The 22,645-nt window shown below is 33.3% G+C and overlaps 2 protein-coding genes across 3 annotated transcripts; one reads left to right on the forward strand and one right to left on the reverse strand.

Annotated features, from left to right (window-relative positions):
- Window positions 1–1,749: 1,749 nt before the first annotated feature.
- LOC107863965 (transcription elongation factor SPT5) lies at window positions 1,750–5,455 on the forward strand. Its single transcript, XM_016710191.2, has 2 exons — window positions 1,750–2,523; window positions 5,012–5,455. The coding sequence occupies exon 1, from the start codon at window positions 1,944–1,946 to the stop codon at window positions 2,517–2,519; it is 576 nt and encodes a 191-aa protein (XP_016565677.1). The 5' UTR covers window positions 1,750–1,943; the 3' UTR covers window positions 2,520–2,523; window positions 5,012–5,455.
- A 454-nt stretch (window positions 5,456–5,909) lies between these two features.
- LOC107863964 (rho GTPase-activating protein 2) lies at window positions 5,910–18,283 on the reverse strand. Of its 2 annotated transcripts, none has more exons than XM_016710189.2 (4): window positions 17,645–18,283; window positions 7,255–7,375; window positions 6,803–7,153; window positions 5,910–6,701 (listed from the first exon to the last, which is right to left on the reverse strand). In XM_016710189.2, exons 1-4 carry the CDS (start codon window positions 18,052–18,054, stop codon window positions 6,279–6,281), a joined length of 1,305 nt encoding a protein of 434 aa, XP_016565675.1. In that variant the 5' UTR covers window positions 18,055–18,283; the 3' UTR covers window positions 5,910–6,278. The 2 variants fall into 2 exon arrangements, with proteins under 2 accessions (XP_016565675.1, XP_016565676.1); XM_016710190.2 differs by having other exon boundaries at window positions 5,910–6,610; window positions 17,645–18,256.
- Between the last annotated feature and the right edge of the window lie 4,362 nt (window positions 18,284–22,645).

Raw genomic sequence — 22,645 nt, forward strand, 5'->3', positions numbered from 1 at the left:
ATACATTCGTAAGTCTACTGGAATGACACAGTTTCACTATACATTGCTTTGAATGTATAACAACTTATTATACATTCAAAGCAATGTATAGTGAAACTGTGTCATTCCAGTAGACTTACGAATGTATAATATTTGATTATACATTCGTATCAATGTATGATATAGCATCATACATTATAAATGTGCATGATATTAATAATTTCTGTAATTTTTTTACAAGTAATAAACGTTTTACAACATGTATGTTATTATTTAATACATACGTTTAAAACGTATTAGTCTTTAGTTCAATGTAAGATTAACTTATAAGCAAAGGTACATAATAGGAAACATATTATGTGTTCAAAATATAATGTCAGATTAATTAGTAATATGTTGTTTTAATCATTAACAAATAAGTGAAAGGGAAATTCAATAAGTTAAAGGGAAAACCCCAGTAAATATTTTCTTTGGCTTTGGCCTTTAGTTTCGTCCCCCATAGTTGGTCAAAAAGACAGCATAATAAGCACCCACAACGTCTAACACCAACAAGTTCATAATTGACCCAGTCCTCTAAGGGTCGTACGAAATCTAAATACATTCCAAGCCATCACTGTTCAAGATCTATACATAATAAATTCCTTCAACAAAAAATTTAAATTAAAAAAAGAATTACGCAAAATAATAATCAAAGGGTTTTTTCAATTTGATTTTGTTTTGTTATTGAGAGTGTTTATTTGATTAATTCGGGTTTAATTTTATTTTTTTTGAAAAAGAAAAAAAAATAATTTTGGGTTTATGGATTTCGAGTAGAGAAAGTGGAATCCGTGGTTAAGAAGAAGTGAAATGGTGAGGAAGAAGGGAAGGTAAAATTGGAGTTATAGCTGCTACTCATAATCATAGATGACATACTAAATAAATGGAGAGAAAAGGTAGCGAGAAAAATATGGAGCATAATTTGGAGCAAAATATGATTGTTTGGAATGTATAAGAAAGAAGAGAGAGAAAATAAAAAAGGTAGGAATTTAAGTAATTAATTTAAAATTTTTGTAATTTCTTTTTCAACATGGGATGTAATGTAATAAGGCAAAGTTAGCATGTGTATATATGTAATTTTTCCTTTATTTTAAGCTTTGGGAATGTGTTTAAAATCTACTCCCCGTCCCAAATTGAGATGACACATTAATTAAGAAAAATAATTAATAACATGGTTAGTTTATCATAGTGTCTCTATTAAATGACGTTTACATTTTAATTTGAAGAAAACATAATTAATGCAAAGGATAAAACATGAAGAAAAAAAAAATTGTCTCTTCTTAATTAATGAAAAATGACAGGTAAAATGAGAAATCAAATTAAAAAATTTGAGATGAAGGGAGTACGTTGTAACGATGTACAATTATTTTTTAGCAAATGTATTAATCATAAAATTATTTGCACGCATTGTTCACATTAAACTAATAAATGTAAAATATGAGTATTCTACCCATTTAGATCAAAGCAAATATAACGACAAAATTACATTTGAATCAGTAAATTCAAATTAAAGTAAATCTCAAAGCAATAAACTCGATAATAGCATTCAAGGTTTGAATAATTCTTCTCAAAAAGAAAAAGAGGAAAAAAAGGGAATTGGATATAGTACAAAGTTTCTAGAAGATGTGGGCTAACCCTTTGGAATATTGATGGCTACAACCAATTTATACAAATTGGACTTCTAGAAGTTTGGTATCTATCATCACATGCCCCCTTTAAATTTTTATATATCACCCCTCACTTTTCTCATGTTCCTTGTCTTCCTCCTTTGCTTTTTCCTCCTCCAAAAATAAAATAAAATAATAATAAAAATCATTCTCTTCTCATTTTTTTCCCCTATATATATATATATATATATATTCAATTTCTTGATTTGGGGTTGTGTCCAAGAATGTTTCTTTTTTGGTACCTAAGTGGAAATTAATTTAATGGTAGAAATGATGAATCATCAAGAATGGAATAGTAGTAGTCGTAGTAGTGCTCCTGTTGATGTGTCTTCATTTTTGCTCTTTGAATCTACTGGGGATTCTGAATTTGATTCTAATATTTGTAGGACAAGTGATGATCCAATGGATTCATTGATCACTTTAAATCATTCTCATCAACGTTTTCTTGAAGATGATGATGCACAATCATGTAGCTACGATGAATGTGGTCGTGTTGTTGATGGTGACGAAGATATGGAATTTGATTTCAAGATAGATCAAAACAAAGATGATGATGATGATGATGATGATAATGATGGTGATGTGGACACTTATTCGAGTTGTTATCGTGGTTTTAATAGTAAAAATGTTGGTTGGAAAAATGATATGAAGGACGAGGATGAGGACGAGGACGAAGATGAAAGGGGAGTAGTTGAACAAGGTTGGATGAATGGTGTTAATAGATGTAATAAGAAATTGAAAAGTACAAATAATGTTAGTAATAGTGTTGTTGATTGTGAATTGAAGACCCAAAAAGACAAGGATAAACTTTTTTGGGAGACTTGTTTGGCTTCTTAATTAAGTGAGTATTTATTTTTTCATATCATACAATGCATATCTTTTCCATTTCTCATCAATGGCTTCTTTGTTTCTTTCCCTTTTTCTGTTTCTTATCTATTTTTATTTTTTGGGCTTTCCAATTTTTTTTTTTTTTTGGGTAACTTATATGAAAGTGTAGACAGAAACGAAAGTCGTGAATCACACGATTGAAGGTTATGATGAAGTGATAGTCGATAGATGTTTTTTCATCTTTTAAAAATCTTAAATTCGAGTTAAGAGAATGAAAAAAAAAAAAAAAAAAGCAAATTGTGAAAGGAAATGGTTAACTCTAAAATGGTTTCTTTCATTTTCTTTTCCTTCCTCTTCCTTTGCTTTTTTTTTTTTAATTTAATTTTTTTTATGTTCAATGTTGTATTCTTTTCTCTATTGCTTTGTCATTTGAATGTGTTTGCTACGGAGGAAATTAATTTTTTGATATTCGGTTCGTTAATTTTTTTAAAAAATATTTTTCTAAAAGAATATAAATTATTAAAAATAGAAAAATAACTTTTAAATGTGGAAAACAAATTATATAAATGACATTAACATTCTCCATTCACCGATACACCTCATCTTCTTCACCTCACCTCATGGCGCCCACCCACACCTATCTCCCAAAGTATTTAAAATAATCTAAAAATATTTTTTAAAATAATATTTCTTTACACATCAAAGACAAAAAATTAAATAAAATATTTTGTTAAAAAATATTTTAACATTTCTTTACCATACCTATACCTCGCTTTTATTATCTGTTTAAATTTAAAGTCATCATAAAATTTGTGGGGTAGAATAACCTTATGACATTGCTAGCCACTCATAGTATTAGATCTTTTGTTTAATGATAAAGATGATACATAATAAAATATCTACAATCTCGTACCAAGGACCACAAAAGAATCGGTATTACTTTCTGTGTTTATAAATAATTATTTATTTTTGATTTGACATATGCTAAACAAATAGTAATAAATAGAAAGATAATTTTACTATATGCTTTTAATATAATAAATATTTTGTTTTAAAAATATAATGAATGATGTATTTTATTTAATATTAAGAATAAAACATATAAAAATAGCTAAATTATTTATTCTTTTTTTTTTGGTGGGGGGGGGGGGGGGGGGGGGGGACACCTGTAAAATTTTAATGAATTTTAATATAAAATGTTAAGAATATATATATATGTTTGTGGTCTTAACCAGTTTTAGCAAGTTAATTATTACTTTAACATCACCGTGACTTTGGAGAAGTTAGAGTTGACCAAAATTAGCAATTAGTTTAAAAGTAAATTCACTCTTAACAATTGCTTATTGGTATAGCAATTTCTTTATATAATAATGGGAACCAACACGTTTGTCCACATGATAAAACTTTGTAGATATACGAGAGAACTAAAATCATGGAGTTTGTTTCTTCAAGTTTTTGTACAATAATTTAAGGATGGTTTGGTTTGAAGATAAGTTAAGTTGACACTAATTATGTTTGGATTAGTTATTTTAGAATCAATTATCTTAGTATTATCTTTTATCGACCGCTTGATGTTGCGTTAAAAATAATATCCATCCCATAATTTTAAAGAATTTATAAAAAAAATAAAAATATATATCAGATTCAAGATTTTCATCAAAGAGGTTGAAAATAAAAATGTAGTGTTTGAAATTTAAATTCATAACCTCAAGGTTTTTAAATCTGTCAATAATAGACAACCTCTAATATTATGTTTAGGAGGTTCCAAATCTACAAATATACGTTAAAAAAATATATTAAAATACCCTACATATACAATAAATGTTTTTAACGAAGAGGTTTGGGTGAACCTTCTTGACACCCTATAGACCCGCCCTTGATTAAGGGCGTCTTTATATTTTCATTATTTTATTCGAAAATAACTAATTCTGATACTATTATTTTATATTCTAACAAAATTAACTTATTTTGATACTAATTATTAATCATGATTATCCCATAATTTGTAATCAAATAACAAATAAAACAATATAAAAATTTTATTTCAAAACTATTTATGCTTGTCGAACTTATCAAATACTAAAAATCTTAATTGAGTGAGACAAAAGGTACCTATCCACCCTCTACCCGTAGACCGGAAACCTCGTACCAGCACTACATTTTCCACAACAAAATAGGAATAGAAATCAAAAGAAAGTTATTTGTTTGGATGATTTTACCTACGCTACAGTACTGTCTTGTCCGTTTAAATATAATATTTATTTTGATTATTATTTAAATTTTATTGTGTTATATCGTTAACTTTATTATTGTGCAACGACGAAAGTTTTTTTTTATGTAACGACTGATTGTTGTGATCGTGATTACCTTTTCTTCCTCTCATTTTGTTTGTACTTTTTATCTAAATATTTTATCCTTTATCCTATATCTATTATGTAAATATTTTATGTTTTGCCCTATGTAGTAGCTCTATCCTGTTCTTATTTCTCTTGTAAATTTAGGTGTATGACATTATGTAAAGATGGAAAACGATACAAGATAAAATGGGGTACATGTGCACCCACTGCTTATATACTGGATCTTTCTTTCTGGAAAAAAAATCATGGGGAGAAAATTATGAAATGGAAAATCATAGCAACAACTTAAAGGTGGTTGAATCTAAAGCGTACCATGTTAGCATATGCAAAGATAATACTATTTGCAAATAAAAAACAATTCACATGTTTCATGATTAAGAGCAAAATGGAAATGGAGCACAAATGAATTTTGCTTCCATCAAATTCCCACTAGATCATTCACCTTACACTATTTTAGGCCTCTAGGTGGCTATTAGTTAGTTGGCCAATTAGTTAGTTGGCCATAACAACATCATATCAGTGTAATCCCACAATGGGGTTGGGAGGATAGTGTGTACGTAGACCTTTACAAGGTAGAGTGTTTGTTTCTGTTTGTCCCCGGCTGAAGATATTGGTTAGTTGACTGACCACTTGTTCTAATTGAAGTCTGGCCACTCTCCAAAACAAGTAATTATTTCATTTGATAAAAGTATTGTTAACCAAGTAACAAGATTCATGGAAAATAAAAGAACAACCCACAATCTTATATAGAGAAAGTTCTCTACTAATCTCTTGTTAAACCAACAGAATTTTCTTATCTGAGATTAAGAACTATGTGGAGCTGAGGGTCCAACGGAAACAACCTCTCTACCTCCAAGGTAGAGGTAAGGTTTGTGTACACTTTACCTTCACGAGACCCCACTTTGTGGGATTACACTGGGTATGTAGTTGTTATTGTTGTTGTAGATTAAGTACGTTCTTTATGTGAATCATCGTATTTTCATTATCTTCCTTTGACAATCTTTATCTTACATCAATTTTAATTGGTCAACGTTAGAGATCCTTTCTAACAAAACGGAGGAAATAGCCACGAAGGCTGAACTACGATTCACAAGTCAAACAGCAGGCAAATTGTTATGTGTCTAAGACTAACAACTTTTTACATAAAAAACCATTCACTGATGATAGAAAGATTCAGGACACCTAAAAAATTCATCACCGGAATAGATTAAGCGTACCAGTTTGGACGAGACAGCCAACCAACTACATAGGAACAGCAGACTCTACCATGTTCACATCTTATCATATTGACATTATTTGTGCTTGCACATGCTCCAGTTAATCTGCTTGCACCTTAACCCCACTGAAACAGAAGTTGCTCTTGAGTTTTTTACTGTTGCTAGTGCTCAAGCCTCAACTCATGTTTGTACTATCAAGTAGATGAAGAAGGATCTCCATTAAGGGTGGAGGCACTTGTGGGATTGTGTTCGCTACACAAAATTCCTTGTAGCTGTTTCCGTAAGTCAATTTTTGCATCATTGTTATCATTAACTTGCTGTAGAAAGCTTCCTTCAATCTCACTCAATGACTCAATTTCATCTCTGTCTTCACTGCTGTAGCCGTAATGTAGTCGTTCATCATCATCTGATGTTGGCCCTGTTGATTCACATCTAGTCTCCATCTCTTGTTGAGTGTCAAATTCCTTCTCGGTTTGTCCATCAGAGAAACTAGATGACATGGGTGAATATCCTCCGCCTTCTGTCTCTGCACGTTCGCGAAGTGTTTTCACAATCAGGGTCTTAAGTAAGTTCATCACTTGAACAGCATGCATGAGTGCTGTCAATGGATCAGACATCTGATGCCAGAAACGAGAAAACAAATTGGAAGTTTTAACCAATTAGTGAAAGTAAAACCGAAGATTCTATATGCCTGTTTGCTTCAGTATATTCAGTTTACCTGTGTCATATTTGGGGCAAAAACCATAGCAATGTTTCTTGCATTCATCTTGTTGGTTTCCTCTTGCTCAACAACGTCAGCCATAAGATCAATTGCCCACTTGAGCAATGCGGTCTCCGTTGGCTTAAGCTGTTTCACAAGCTCAATAAATTCCTCCTCCGTGTTGCATTGCAACACCTGTTCTGGTGAAAGCCCATCAAGCACACCTGCTGGAAGCTCTCGGAACCAAGCTTTGATGAGACCGGCCATACAGTGGACATTTATATTGTCAGGCACAATGCCTCTGTTGAGCTGGTCCCTTACATGCTCCTCATGGCTATTCTCTGGGTTTATCCGAAAAATTCCTTCAGCCTAAAGGTTCATCAAACAATACTTAGACAATTATTTTCACACTGAAAATAGTTATGGAGGAGGCTTCTCATGAATCAGAAACGACAGAATAACTGTGATACCTTCAGACCACCTTGTGTGTATAAACGTTCCTGCATTAACAAGAGAATAGTCGGGACACTGTTTCCTCTTGTATCATAAGAACACTGCATTGACTGTGCGGAGATGCCAAAAACGCTGACGCTGCCAAAAAAAAAAAAGTTCTGCAAATTCAGCATGATACAATAATGAGCTTGAAGCTCAAGTCTATAAACTCTCGAAGCAAATTACAGACAACCACTTACATCTTTTTTTTTTTTTTTTGGGATAAAGAGCTGACCACTTACATAATAAATGTGATGGCACAGAAATAGAAACAGGAGAGAACATATACTTACAGTTAGAAATTTTTTAATTAAATGAAGACGGAGCAAAAAATAGAGTGGAACTGAGTAACACAGTATAGTGATCAGACAGTGCAAAGATTCAGCATCTGTATGATATGGTGGAATCACCGTCAATTGAAATGATAGAATTACTCCCCCATATATGAGGATCTCAAATTTCTAACAGCAGGAATCAACTAAAGCCAGTTTTTTGTTTTCCCTTTTTTCTTTTTAAGGGATTGACTAAAGAAAGACAAAAAGATGCATACAACCATCCTCCTTGTACTATCTTATTTGAATCCATGCCTCGCAATTATTTGGATAGCTAAATTCCAATCACTGCAGTCCTACAAACTTGTCTTTAAGCTGAAGCAACTAGAAGTCCTTAACAATAGACATGTCTTAGATTTGAAGAGGTGAATTTAGCACTTCGTAAAAGAGAGGAAAATAAAGCACAAAATGTGCAACTTCTGCCAGTGAGATAAGTTACAGGCAAAACTTAGTAATCCAGATATGTTTGAAGAGTTATCTCAAGATCTTCCTTGTTACCATTTTTAACGGGATATACCACACGGATCAAAAACAGTGCAGGAATATCATCCCAGCTTTGCACACTGTGAACAGAAGCTGCTGGACAATGGGAGGTTAATTTGACATTTTGGTCAAGGAACTACTACTTTCATCCAGAGTTACTACTCGAGTTAGTTGGCAGAAGGTAACATCATCCCTCTTGACATACTACAGTTTTATAAAAGCCACTTCTAGTTGATAGCAAAACTTATCACTATTCTGAAAAAAATTGGGTTCAGATACAGACGCAACTTCAAATAATCACTAGTGGTGCAATCAACTTCAACATTGTGATAAACTTGCTCTAATTGGAGCAAGAATACTCGCGCGACAAGAGAAAACCAAAGTTCAATATGGTAGATAGATCCAAGGAGTTATCTCAGGATATTCTGTGTTTTATTATAACAGGAGACACCACAAGTAGCAAACTCAGTAAGGAACATGATCCCACCTTTGCATACTGTACACGGAACTAGCTGGTATATAAAAGGTTACTTTGACAATTTGGTCACAGAACTAATTTCATCCAAAGTTACCACTCGAGTTGCAAATTTGGCAGATGGTAACAACATCTGTCTTGACATATATTCTATAAAAACCACTTTTAATTGGTAGAAAACTTACAAAAAATGAAAATTCTGAAAAAGGTGATTGTAGATGCAGACAGAACCACAGACAATCACTTGCAGTGCAAATAATTTGTTACACGCAATTAATTGAAAATCAAAAACCAAAAAAAAGACTTGCTTTCGGTTGGTGAGGCATGAAATAAACTGGTCTATTATGCCCATGTACCCAAAAAGATAGGGGACCATAATAGGCACATCAGAATTCAGAACCATAGAATTACAACGTAGGATAGCGACATAATTCCAATAATTCCTGAGCGGACTAATGCTATCTTCATCCTCAATTAGCTTCAAATTCCAATAAGATTAAATTAGTACACAGTAAATCTGTACTTACTGCACATATGAAAACATCATTACTTCTCAGAGTTTGAATGAACTACTCCTAAACTTCATTGAAGAGTGATATTGAAGTGTATATTTATAGTATATAATCCCTCGTCTTATGCATATTTGTCTTATTACATTGTTATCTTGGGTGTTTTGAACTCTTTATGAGCTTTATTGGGGGGGGGGGGGGGGTGTTGGATGAACATAATCAATCAAAAGAAGGCACTTTTGTCTTGATTTGAAGGGAAAGAATGAGGATTGAAGGATGGCGGGGCTCGTCTCAGGTCCTCGCTTCACAAGACAAACATACTAACCAAGAAACAATAGGAATTTGGGAGCTGGCCAGGTTCGTCCACGATTCTCGTGAAGCGAGAGCTTAGATGAGCCAAGAAAAATTGTTCCGGTGAGTTTCAATGGGCTTATTTGAGTTCCTACACATCCTAGGTCATACAAATACCCTAGAAAACATAGTTTTGGAGGACGAAAATAGGGGATGCATTATTTTTGGAGGCAAGAGCACGCAAAAAGGTGAAGCAATAGAAATTTGGCTTAGAGTTTCACTTTCTTTCTTTTACTTGTTCATTATGAATTTTATGCTATATTCTTAAACAATATTGTGAGTAACTAGATTCCGCATCTAGGGTTTTGATAGAACCTTTTGTAGGATGGGTATTTGTAACATTTTAATATAATTTGGACTGTTGAATTTCTGTACGTGTTTAACGACATGCTTATTTTAGTTGATTGAATGGTTATCGATTAGTTGTGTCTATTTATTATGTGTTGTTCGAGAGAGATTCATATTTAGGTAGTTGTTGAACTACATCACTCCTTAGGTATATGAGATCAATACTGTGGGTATAGCGATAACGAAGCTTTGATGTGGTCATAGTGAGCGGTGAGATATTGCTAGCTAGAGTAGTTCAAGTGAATGTCTTAATAAATTATCTTTATTGCTCAAGAGAGAATGTGGTAAATAGAGTGAATGATCCGTAGAAAAAAAATCGGCAAGACTATAGATAATGCAGTGAGAAGGATCCTGATAATTGGGAAACTCATAACTCCAGGCCTCTTTAATCTGGTTTTCAACTTCATCCTCCTTAGTTGATAATTTTACTGCTTTAATATTTGCTAGTTAAAAATTTAGAAAGAAAAACTTCTTAATCTTCATAGCTCAAAAATTATTCGAAAGTATTTTCTTAGTGATATAGAACAATTATAGCTAAAACTAAGTTCTCTGTAGAACAATTATAGCTAAAACTAAGTTTTGGACGTGATCAAATTTTGGCATCGTGATCGGGGATATGACAAATTAATCCATCCGAGAATCCAAAGGAATGTGAGGAAGAGGTGCGAGGCCTTTAAATTATAAAAGTTGCCAAGGAAAATAGGCAAATAGACATTCCTCATTTAAAAGCTAAGAAGTGCAAAATGCAATATTTTGTACAAGGCCATTCAAATTTGTACTACCGCCCCAATAGCATAATCATATAGATCCAATTCATAAGCTTAGGGTGGAGGGAGAAGTGTTGATATTGGGTTGCTCGTGCTGTGAAGTTAAATCGAGCGCTTATTGGGAGACAACCCAATTTTATTACTTTTTGATAGTGTTATTTTTTTATTGGGAGAAGGTGGGAGTGGCTTCGGTGGAGGACAAGATGCGGGAAGGGAGGCTAAGATGGTTTGGGCATGTGATGAGGAGGGGCACGGATGCCCCAGTTCGTAGGTGTGAGAGACTAGCTTTGGATGGTTTCAGAAGGGGTAGAGGTAGGCCGAAGAACTACTGGAGGGAGGTGATTAGGCATGACATGGAGCAGTTACAGCTTACTGAGGACATGACCCTAGATAAGAAGATGTGGAGGTCGCGGATAAGGGTAGAAGGCTAGGGTGTGTGGGTGAGTCGTAGCAAGTAGTTAGGAGAGCTCTTGTGTAGCCGAGTTAGTAATCCTAGGATTGTGTCCATAGGTAGGAGCAGTTAGTTAGGTAGTTTGGGTGTGGTGGGTGTCTTTGGTCTGTGAGTGTATGTTTACTACTATGTGGATATCTTATTTCTTATTTCCTATTCCTTATTTCTTATTGCTCTTATTTATCTTATTTTTTATTTCTCTTATTTCTTATTTCTGTTATGCCATCCATTCCGTTTCATTGTTCCATTACGACCTTGTTTACTATTCTTTATCTTGAGCCGGGGGTCTATCGGAAACAACCTCTCTACTTCTTTAGAAGTAGAGGTATGGACTGCGTACATTTTACCCTCCCCAGACCCCACTTTGTGGAAATACACTGAGTTTGTTGTTGTTGTTGTTTTTGTTCTTGTAAGAGAGTGAACATGGAATCAAAGACATTGGAGGTATTAAAAGCAAGCCATAAAGTTGGAACTGAGTGTGGAGAAGTGTAAGTACCCAATGAGCTGCTAATGCTTTGGCATTCGGCCTACCAGGGAATTTCTTCCACCTTTCTTGCTATGTATAGTGTGCATTGAGGGCAATGCATAGTTGGGAGATACTTTATGTTTAATCTTAGTGTAACTAATAATCTCTCCTGGTTTTTCTGATGGTCTCGATTCTTTTTCAAGGGATGGCTTTTTGAACAGGGTAGTAAATTTTTTCTTTTCTTTTTAATTTTTTAGGTAGGCCTATTGTGTAAGTTTGAACTTTTCCTAATGATGGATAGTATAACAACTGTCTTAGGCTTTTAGGATGAACGAGCAAGTAAAGAAAAGAAAGAAGTCCACTGTCGTAAACTATGTGACATGTTTTTATGTTGAGGTAGGGCCATGCATATGTATTTTATACCTTCTTTAGATGCCTTGAGAATTTTTGTGATCGTTTTTTGGCGTTTGAGGCTCGAATTTTTTACTGTATTTTTACCTCTTGTGCTTAAATTATATTTATTGATTGTGCCTCTTTGCTTTGATTTGAGAGTCATGACTAAACTGTCTGGAGTGGATCATGTGCATTGTGTGAAGTGATGTTTAGATGATAATCCATGTCGTCCCTTGTTCGGCTAGAACTTGCCCTGTGTGTGGTCAAATTGAAATAATTAAATCGTGTTAAATTTAGGAGAAGACATAGGCAGTTCTTTGATTAATCCCTTTTAGCCTTTTTGCCCTATCAGTACCAACAATATCCCCGGTTAGCATAGTTGAACTATAAACCTTTTCATTGGTACCCTTATTACAAGCTTATACCTTTTGTTCTAAATTAATGCTTTTTTAACCTTTACCGTAGAAAGTACTTTATTTACAAGAATAAGCACTAGAAAGATGTAGGAACTAAGGTAACCTTTGAGTGGAACAAAAGAAAGGAGTGGGAAAAAAATAGTTTCATTACATGAACAAAGAAAAAAAAGATGAAAAAAAGGAAAAGAAAGAGAAAAACGAGAAAAAGAGTATTGCTTTGGTCTTAGCTACTGAAATTGTTTATATGAGAGAGAAGTCTTTGGGACATTTGTATAATGAGTAATTTAACTGGGGTTTTGAGAAGCATGCGCTTGGAAGTAAAAAGTGTAGTGTATTAAAGTGCTTAGGAGGTGGAGTCACTGTTTTCCAAAATATATCCTACCTATTCTTAGCCTACATTACAACCTATGAAAGTTCTACTTGATCCTAGATTTGATATACTTAAATTAGTTGAGTCTTACACAACGAGCAAGCGTATGGTACAACCTTAGGAAGCACAGAATTTTTCGTTGTGAGAGAGGAAATTCTTTGTATATACGAGTCCTTAAAATATATTTAAGTTTTATTTGAATGTGTGGATTGATTTCTCTCTTGATTTGATTGGTGAGGCACATGATGCACAAAAGATTTGTGAGGCACGTGGTTCTTAAATTGATGTAACGAAAGCAAGTCCAGAATTAGAGAGGAGAAAAGTTCACTTTTGAGCTTTAGATGTTAAAGAGATCATTAGAAAATCTTAAATAGTCTTGTCATGAAAAGGTTGAGAAAGATGTCTATATGCATATTTAGGTTTCTAAACGTTGATATAAATCATTGTCATTAGTTATGATGCATGAGAATGTTTGACAGTTATTCTTGACCATGATGTTAATTTTTGAACTTGCTTGAGGACATGCAAAAGTCTAAGTGTGAGGTGGTGATATTCGGCTAAAAATGAATATTCATATTACATTATCACCCCATATCATATACATGATTTGTTGTAACATTGTTATCTTGGGTATTTTGAACTCATTATGAGTTTTATGTGTTTATGAAATGCATTGGATGAATACAATAAAAAAAGGTGATTTTGGCTTGAATTGAAGCAGAAGAATGAAGATTGAAGGATGGTCGAGTTCGTCTTGAGTCCTCGCCTCGCAACTCAGATTGACTAGCCAAGAAACAATAGGAATTTGGCCAGGCTTGGTTATGGTCCTTGCAAAGCGAGAGTTTAGACGAGCCAAGAAAAATTATTCCAACAGTTTCAATAGGCTTATTTGAGTTCCTGCACATCCTAGGACATACAAATACCCTAGAAACATATTTTTGGAGACGAACGTAGGATACATCATTTTTGGAGGCAAGAACATGCAAAGAGGCGAAGCAGTAGAAATTCAACTTAGAGTTTCACTTTCTTTCCTTCGTTTACTTGTTCATTGTGGGATTCTATGCTATGTTCTTATACAATACTATGAGTAATTAAATTCCTTATCTAGGGTTTTAATGGAACCTTTTGTAGGATGAATTCTGGTTATGTTTTAATATAATTTGGGTTGAATGTCTGAGGCTTGGAGATGGAGTACGATGATTCCGTTATATAAACACAAAGGTGACATTTAGAGTTGCAACAACTATAGGGGTATTAAGCTGTTGAGTCACACTATGAAGATTTGGAAGAGGGTGGTTGAGCGGAGATTGAGGAGGGTCGTGCCCATCTCGGAGAATCAGTTTGGTTTTATGCCTGGTTGCTCGACGACAGAGGCAATCCACCTGGTGAGAAGATTGGTGGAGTAGTATAGGAAAAGGAAGAGGGATTTGCACATGGTGTTCATCGATCTGGAGAAGGCGTATGACAAAGTCCCTAGGGTGGTTCTTTGGAGATGCCTGGAGGTGAGAGGAGTTCTGGTGGCGTACATCAGAGCTATTAAGGACATGTACGATAGAGGGAAAACTCAGGTGAGGACGGCGGGAGGAGACTCAGGGCATTTTCGGGTTGAGACAGGTTTGCAGCAGGGTTCGACCCTAAGCCCATTCCTATTTGCGTTGGTGATGGACGTGTTGACACGGAGTATTCAAGGTGAGGTGCCATGGTGTATGTTATTTGCGGATGATGTAGTGTTAATTGATGAGTCGCAGGGGGGTGAATGAGAAATTGGAGGTTTGCAAGCAACCCCTTGAATCTAAGGGGTTCAAGTTGAGTAGGTCCAAGATGGAGTATTTGGAATGCAAGTTTAGTGACTCGAGACAGGAGGACGGTGTGGTGGTGTGATGGTAATCTCAGGATGTTTGTAAGAAAGATAGTTTTAAGTATCTTGGGTCTATGATTCAGGGGAATGGCGAGATTGATGAGGATGTCTCTAAACATATTGGAGTTGGTTGGATGAAGGGAGGCTCGCCTCGAGAGTGTTGTGTGATAAGAAGGTGCCCCTTAAGCTTAAAGGCAAATTCTACAGAATGGCAGTCCGTCCGGCCATGCTGTATGGAGCGAAATGTTGGCCAGTCAAGAAATCCCATATCCAAAGATTGAAGGTGGTGGAAATGAGAATGTTGTGTTGGATGTGTGGTCTTACTAGAGGGGATAAAGTTAGGAATGATATTATCCGGGAGAAGGTAGGAGTGGCTTCGGTGGATGACAAGATACGAGAAGGCAAGTTGAGATGGTTTGGGCATGTGATGAGGAGGAGCACGGATGCCCCTGTTCGGAGGTGTGAGAGGCTAGCTTTGGATGGATTCGGGAGTAGAGGTAGGCCAAAGAAATACTGGAGGGAGGTGATTAGGCATGACATGAAACAGCTTCAGCTTACTGGGGACAAGACCCTAGATAGGAAGGTGTGGAGGTCGCGGATTAGGGTAAAAGGCTAGTGTAAGTGTGTGGGTTGTGGCTAGGGGTTAGGAGAGTTTGGGTGTGGTGGGTGTCTTAGGTATTGTGAAAGTATGTCACTACTAGGTAAGTATCCATTTTCTTATATTTATTGCGTATTGCTCGTATTTTCTCTTATTTCGGAATTCTCTGATATTTATTGTTATTATTTCTTATCTCTTATTTCTGTTTATGTTATCCACCATGTCTCATGTTTCATTATGGCTTTGGTATACTATTCTCATTCTTGAGCCGAGGGTCTATCGGAAACAGCCTCTCTACCTCTTCGGAGGTAGTGATATGGACTGCGTACATTTTACACTCCCTAGACCTCACTTTGTGGGAATACACTGGGTCTGTTGTTGTTGTTTCTTTACTTGTTCAACTACATGCTTATTGCCTTATTTCAATTGATTAGTTGTGCATACAACTATTGTATGTTGCACGAGAGAGAATTCATATTTAGGTAGTTGTTGAACAGCGTCACTCCTTAGGTATATAAGAGGTCAATATTGCTGATTTTAAGATAACGAAGCTTTGATGTGGTCATAGTGAGCAGTGAGAAATTACTAGCTAGTGTAGTTCGAGAAAGTACGTCTAGTAAATTATCGTGATCCTAGAGAGAGAATTTTGGTAAGTTGAGTGCTCACGATTCGTAGAGAATCAGCAAGATCATAGATAACATAGCGAGAAGGATTTCGATAATTGGGAAAATCATGTTTTACTTCATCCTATTTATTTGATAATTTTACTGCTTTAATATTAGCTAGTTTGTATTAAGAAATAAAAAATCTTAATCTTCATAGCTCAAAAGTTATTCGAACTTATTTTCTTAGATATAGAAAATAATTATAGCTAAAACTTTATTCTTTGTGGGATTCGATTCCGACTTCTAGATAGGATTGTATTTGCAACAACCCTCATGCAGTTAAGACGAGTTTTGGGCATGATCATAAAGTCTATAGGGAGATCATCATACTAAAACACACTCCCTCTGTTCCAAAAATAAGTGTTGCTTTAGCCAAAAATAAAATAAAATAAAATACATACTTCTTAATTAGTAGTGCTCAATTTTCACGAAACATCTACTCCATCCGTTTCAATTTGTTTGTCTAGTTTTAACGTGGCACGAACTTTAAGAAAGTAGATAAAATTTTTGAATCTTGCGGCCTACTAAAGATATGTTAATGTATCAAAATGTTATTTAATCTTGTGGTCTTAAACAGAACATATGAAAGTTGGAACTACACAGTTGACAAAGAAGAGAAAAGAGGAATAAAACAACTAAAAGGAAAGTAGGACAAATAAATTGAATTAGAGAGTAATAAATAAGGGTAACTAAGTCAACTATACCTTGCACCTATTATTTTTCTTAATAAGCATTAGATGAGCTAAACAATACTTATTTTGGAACAAAGAGAGTATTGACTATTTGAATAAGTGAGTTTGCAAAGAACGTCTGTCCAAAGCTCAAGTAGAAACTTTACTCTAAGTTGATTGCCAGTACAAAGATAGCCTAACTATATAAATCCTTTGAGTATTAGTGAAGATTTAGATTGCCAACCCTAAATAGTTTGGGATTTGAGTTATAACCAAAGAATAAGTATCTAACACTGGTAATTAAGCTGAAAAAGAGACAAGTGGTGAGTAACTATCACCAGCCTAAAAGTCTCAGCTTTGTCTCAGATTTCATGCTTTATCTCTAGACAAGAATGTTGATTAAAGATCAGATAAAGTAGAAACTTTACATGTAAATTGAGTGCCAGTACAAAGATAGGCAGGGCTGATGGAATTGATTTGAACTCTCTATGGTGAAAAATTACCCTGTTTATACACAATTAAAATTATTGTATGTGTATATATAGTAAATGTTGAATCACGGGCAAAAGGAGAATATAAGTTACGGGTTCGAACAAACCCAGTAACTTTTGTTTAGATTTTGTATTTATATTAAAAATTCATTAATATATAGACATTTAATTGTGAATTCACTAAGTATGATGACGCCTCTGCCTCTATGTTGAATCTCCTTCGACTTTGTGTATTTTACTTATTTATATTTTAAACCCCTAAAATTTAGATAGCTTAACCATAACAAATCTTCTGAATATTAGTGAAGATTTACAAAGTCGACCCTAACTAATATGAGATTTGACTTATAATTGATTGAGAAGTAAGTATCGAACAACCAGTAATCAAGCTGAAAAAGTAAAAAAGCTTGGTGTGAATAACTATCACCACCATAAAAGTCTCACCTTTATCTCAGGTTTATGATTTTTAAAATTAGATACAAACAACAACAACAACAACAATATAATAAATTGAGCGTAATTTTACTAAAGTGAAGTCCAGAAAGGTCAGAACCCAAAGTGTACGCAAACCTTAGCCTAAGTAAAAAGATGCGAAGACGAAAAAGAGGCAGCAGAAAGAACAAAGTTGCAAACAACATAAAAGACAAAAAAAAATCATGAAAATCGAAACTTAAAAGTAGCCCCAAAAAAAACACAATAAAATAAAAGATTTTTTAAAACAAACCTGGCACTTGGTGCTTTACAAGGGATTTCAACTTCAAATTCAACAGGAAGACCCAAAAACCCATGAAAACGATCGAAAGTGACATGAGTAAGATGTTGAACATTTGTAGGCCATCCAATTTCCATAGAATGAACCGTAGATTTCACTTCTTCTTTCTCATCAAATAGACGACAATACATCATAGATTTCCTCAATGCTGTTAACAAAAAATCCAACAAACATAACTGATGTTGCTCCTGCTCTTTCTGTTCCATCTCTTCCTTCGCCTTACTCTTTATACCTACTGTCATCCCTGTTCCAATCTTCTCCGACGATGTTTTTCGCCGAAAAAACACACTAGAACTGCAACAAAATCCTCTTTGTGTCTTTGTTTGTTTAGGCTGTGTTTGGTAATTTTGAATTTGTTGCATTTCGAGGTTTTTTCGGGAGGTTCAAACCGCCAGAGTTTTCAAAAAAAAAAAAAAAAAAATTGTTAACTCAGACTGACCAGAAAGCCCTTTGTTAGAAGAATGAATTACAGTTTATGCCACTTTCTGTGCAGAAAAATGTTGTGGTTGGTTTTCAGGTGGGTGTTGTTTAACTAATCATATCAATATTTGAAGTCCACTTTGTTCTAACTGCTTCTATATCTTTATTTGGATTATGTCAACTTATCATTTAATGGTTTTGATTACAAATATTTATTATATTCACAATCTTCAATTAATTGCTCCCAAAATGGTTTTTCTTCTGTTATTTTTATTTGTTCAGTATTAACTAACAGTTAACTACATCTCGCAATAAAATCACAATTTTACCATTATATCTCACCATTTAAGGATCAGTTTGATCATAAAAAGTAAAAAACATATTCATTTTATTTGATATTTTTGAAGTTGAAAATAAAATTGAATGGGGCATTTTAAAGTTAAAAGATATAAAAAGTGAAAACAAATTTAACAAGATTTTAGAAATTTATGAATAAAAAATTTAGATTTTTTTAAAAAATAAATTAAAAAATACAAAAAATAAATTCAAAAATAGTGAAAACACCGCTTATTCCAAAATATTTATGACCAACAAGTATTCAAAATAAGTAAAAACATATTTTGAAATATTGTGAATAATATTAACGATCAAACACCAATTAAATATAATAAATTTCATATTTTAAAAATTAAATAAGTAAAATTGAATATTTATGTAGTGGACTAATAAAAATGACAGACCAAAACATTAGTTAAGCACTAACCAGACTTTACTGCGCCATCCAATTGCTGTGTGAAAAGATTAATTTAAATCTGCAATTAGACCTTTTTCCTCCTTCAAAATTAACTCACTTTTATATATCTGTCTTAATCTTCATTAACTTTTACGAGCTATAAATTTTAAAAATTGTAACGTTCACGTGGGTCTTAAATATACCTTTGATTGATGAGGACATCTTTAGTCAATATTTATTGAAGTACTGTAGCTAGTACATTACTGTCAGCATTCGTTATTTATTTATTTTTTTTGTTTATAAAAGAATTCATGATAATCATTTTACACTAAGGGTGTGTTGGTACGAAGAAAAATATTGAAAAATATTTTTCAATTTTCTCATGTTTGGTTGAATTAAAGATTTTAAAAAATATTTTTCAAATCAACTTATTTTCCTCAAATCTGAGGAAAATGACTTCTCTTTAAAAAGTAAGAAAAATATTTTCTAAAATTCTCTTTTAAACTCACTCTTAAGTTTGAATATTCATACAACTCTCAAAGTCACTCACCCCAACTTCGACCCTCAATCCCCCACCCCCTACAACCCCATCTAACAAAAAATTCAAATTTTTTCCTTACCTCATCTCCCTGTCCAAAACCCAAACCCCTATTCCTCTCGAAAAAATTATTTTTTTTTCTTACCTCCTCTACCTGACCCCATCCCTCCCAACCCCCCCCCCCTCCTCCTCTCAAAAAAGAATTAAATTTTTAAGTTTATTTTCTGAAATTTTTTAATTTTTTTACTTCCCCACCCTCACTCCCCCACCCTCATTCAAAAAAAGAATATTTCAAATTTTTTTCTTACTCCTCTACCTCTCTCCCCCCCCAAAAAAAAAAATTAATTTATTTTTTAAAAAATTAAAATTATTTTCTTACCCCACATTTACTATCTATTTTGATAACTCCAACCCCCATGTACCAATCCCCTCTCCAAAAAAACAAAATTAATGTTTTTAATTTTTTTTTTTTTTAATTCTTATCCCACCCTTCTTATCTTATTCGTTCTCATTGTTTTTGTTAAATATATAAAAATACTTTTAGAAAATATATACTTACTCAATATGCATAACGAACACAAGAATATAAGTAAGAAACAACTTATTTTTCTAAAAAATATTTTTTCCTCCTTCATATCGAACACACCCTAAAAAAAGTTTTTTTTGGGATCAAAAATTATTTTTCTAAAATATATTTTTACGCTTTAGCTAAACACTAAAATGTATTTTTTGAAAAATATTTTTTCATTCACCAACCAAAGACTAGAAAATATTTTTCGGAATATATTTTCCATCCACCAACCAAACAAAAGAAAACAAGTAAGAAATCAACTTGTTTTCTGAAAAAAAACATTTTTCAGGACATACCAAAAACACCCTAAGTAGCTCTAACAAAAAAAATAAATTACACTTTAAGTAAATCTCATATGATAAACTAAATCAAGAAAGTATATAACGAGTTTCGAACCTGAAACCCTCAATTTGGGAGATCAATTATTTGCTTACAAAATTGAAACTTGTCGATATAAGTAGTAGTTGTATATAGTATATACTATTACTGTTCTCGTTAGGGGTGTGCATCGGTCGATTGGGTTCGATTTTATATATTATCGGTTTGGTTTATCAGATTTTGATTTTTAAATATGTTAAATCACTAAAATATTATTTTTTATCGATTTTTAATCCTTAAAGATTTGTAGAAATTAAAGAGAAATATACAGTAGGTAATGTTCGGTAATATATATATATATATATATATAACTATATAATATAAGCAGGGGTAGAGTAGTAATTTGAAATATACTTATTGGGTTATCAATTTACCTAATAACCCAATAAGAAAAAATCAAAATCGAACCAATAACCCAATAAAAAAAATTATAAATCCTTTAAAAATCCATTAACCCAATAACAAAATCAATAGTATTTTTATTGGTTCAGTTTATTAGTCGTTCGATTTTTGCATAGGCATCTTTAGGGCTCGTCTCGAGGTAGGACACTAGCAAAAAGCCTCAAGGCATAGGCGTGAGTTTGGTCCTGTGAGATTTACGCCTTAAGCGTCTGACTGTAAGCCTTAAGCACGCCTAATAACGTGCTTGGGGCTCGCGTAACAAATCTTAGGCAAATTATATGTCGAATTCCTTAAGACATTGTTGACACTTATAATTCTCTAATACATAAATGATGCTTGATTAATTTTTTTTTATCTATAGAAATAAGAAGATTGAGAATAACTCAAATAACAAGTCATTGTATTGCATGTTTACTATTTGAAAGCATTGTAGGGATAAATATCACTTAACATTTCTTTAAAAAAATACTTAATTAGTCAAAATTTACATCTTCACTTATCATTGGTCTTCATATTATTTTCATATATATAAAAATTATCAATTTTTTATCATTTGTCGTACATTTTGAAATAATCGCTATTTAAAAGCAAATTTAGACATTTCATTATCTCAAAATTACCTGAGGGTATTAATAACGTTTATTGATTATTTTTCGTTTAAGTATGTAAATTACATAGTACGATAGCAATATATTTTACAAAAATGTGATTCTTTTATTATTTGAGCCGAGGGTCTATCGGAAACAATCTCTCTACTTCTTCGGAGGTAACGGTATGGACTGCGTACATCTTACCCTCTCCACAAATATGATTCTAATTGATGTCTCTCTTGGCCTCTAGCAGCAAGGGAAGGAGGTACTACATGACAAATGCAAAAATGATGATCGACCAACCACTTGAAACTTTTGACGGTAAAATATATGTGTATACACTAAAATATATGTTTATGTTTACATTATTATATTAAATATGAAAGATCTTTAAAAATCGAGTTAAACTTTTCACACTTCACAAAAAATCTCTGCAATAGATAAAATTATTTAATTTTAAATACTCAAATATTACATGTGTGGAGCACATGCGGTTAAACTAGTTATGGAAAAATTGTGAAATTGCATCTGTGAAGTAATTTAATTAAATTGTACTTAGAGCTGTCAATATAGGTCAGACCCATTGGGTTGGCTCGACCCGACCTATAATTTGATGGAATTGGGCTTCAGTTTTTGCCGTCCATTTAAGAACAGAGTTTTTTAGCCCGATCCGGATAAACCCTTGGCCTGTGGGTTTGAGCAATGTGGGTTGGCTAGCCCGTGGGCCGGCCGTAAGTTAAATACATGCAACTATTTAAATTGTTTATTAGTATTTTTATTTTGTTCGAAGGATATCATGTCAAAAGTTATTTAATTTCGCTATTAGGAGTATTTCTTGAGTATTGGAGACTTGATTAACAAATATTAACACTATGTAATATTGTCCGGTAATATTTATGTTTATTAACATTCTAAAATTAAATTATAAAATATTATTTTTTAAAAAATGGGCTGGTCCGTGAGGCCTGCAACCCACAAAGTAATGGTGCAGACTTGGTGTTTTTTGGCCCATCATTTTGATGGACCAGTCCGATCTAATCTGTTAAAATCAAAGTTCATGTGGCCCAGCCTGAATGGATTGGGTCAACCCGTATTTACCGCTCTAATTGTACTAATGAATTTCTCACCTATTTAAAGCAACACACGCTATAAGCTACTTTCAAACAACCTATCATTGTCATTTTGTACAGTATAAATTAGGAGTTTTAGATAAAAACACACTAATCAAATGTCAAAAAAAAAAAAAGGAATCATTATATTATATTTTAAAGCCTGTTCTGATTTTCTTCTGTAGAGATTTTTTTGTTTGGTTAACCTTCTC

Source organism: Capsicum annuum, chromosome 3 (assembly GCF_002878395.1).
Source record: "Capsicum annuum cultivar UCD-10X-F1 chromosome 3, UCD10Xv1.1, whole genome shotgun sequence".
Lineage (NCBI taxonomy): Eukaryota > Viridiplantae > Streptophyta > Magnoliopsida > Solanales > Solanaceae > Capsicum > Capsicum annuum.

Coding starts and splice junctions, on each gene's coding strand:
- LOC107863965 (XM_016710191.2), top strand. CDS start 1,944: ATGGTAGAAATGATGAATCATCAAGAATGGAATAGTAGTAGTCGTAGT.
- LOC107863964 (XM_016710189.2), bottom strand. CDS start 18,054: ATGCAACAAATTCAAAATTACCAAACACAGCCTAAACAAACAAAGACA. Junction 7,376..17,644: donor TGTAAAGCACCAAGTGCCAG/GTTTGTTTTAAA, acceptor TTTTTTTGGCAG/CGTCAGCGTTTTTGGCATCT. Junction 6,702..6,802: donor TTGCCCCAAATATGACACAG/GTAAACTGAATA, acceptor TTCTGGCATCAG/ATGTCTGATCCATTGACAGC.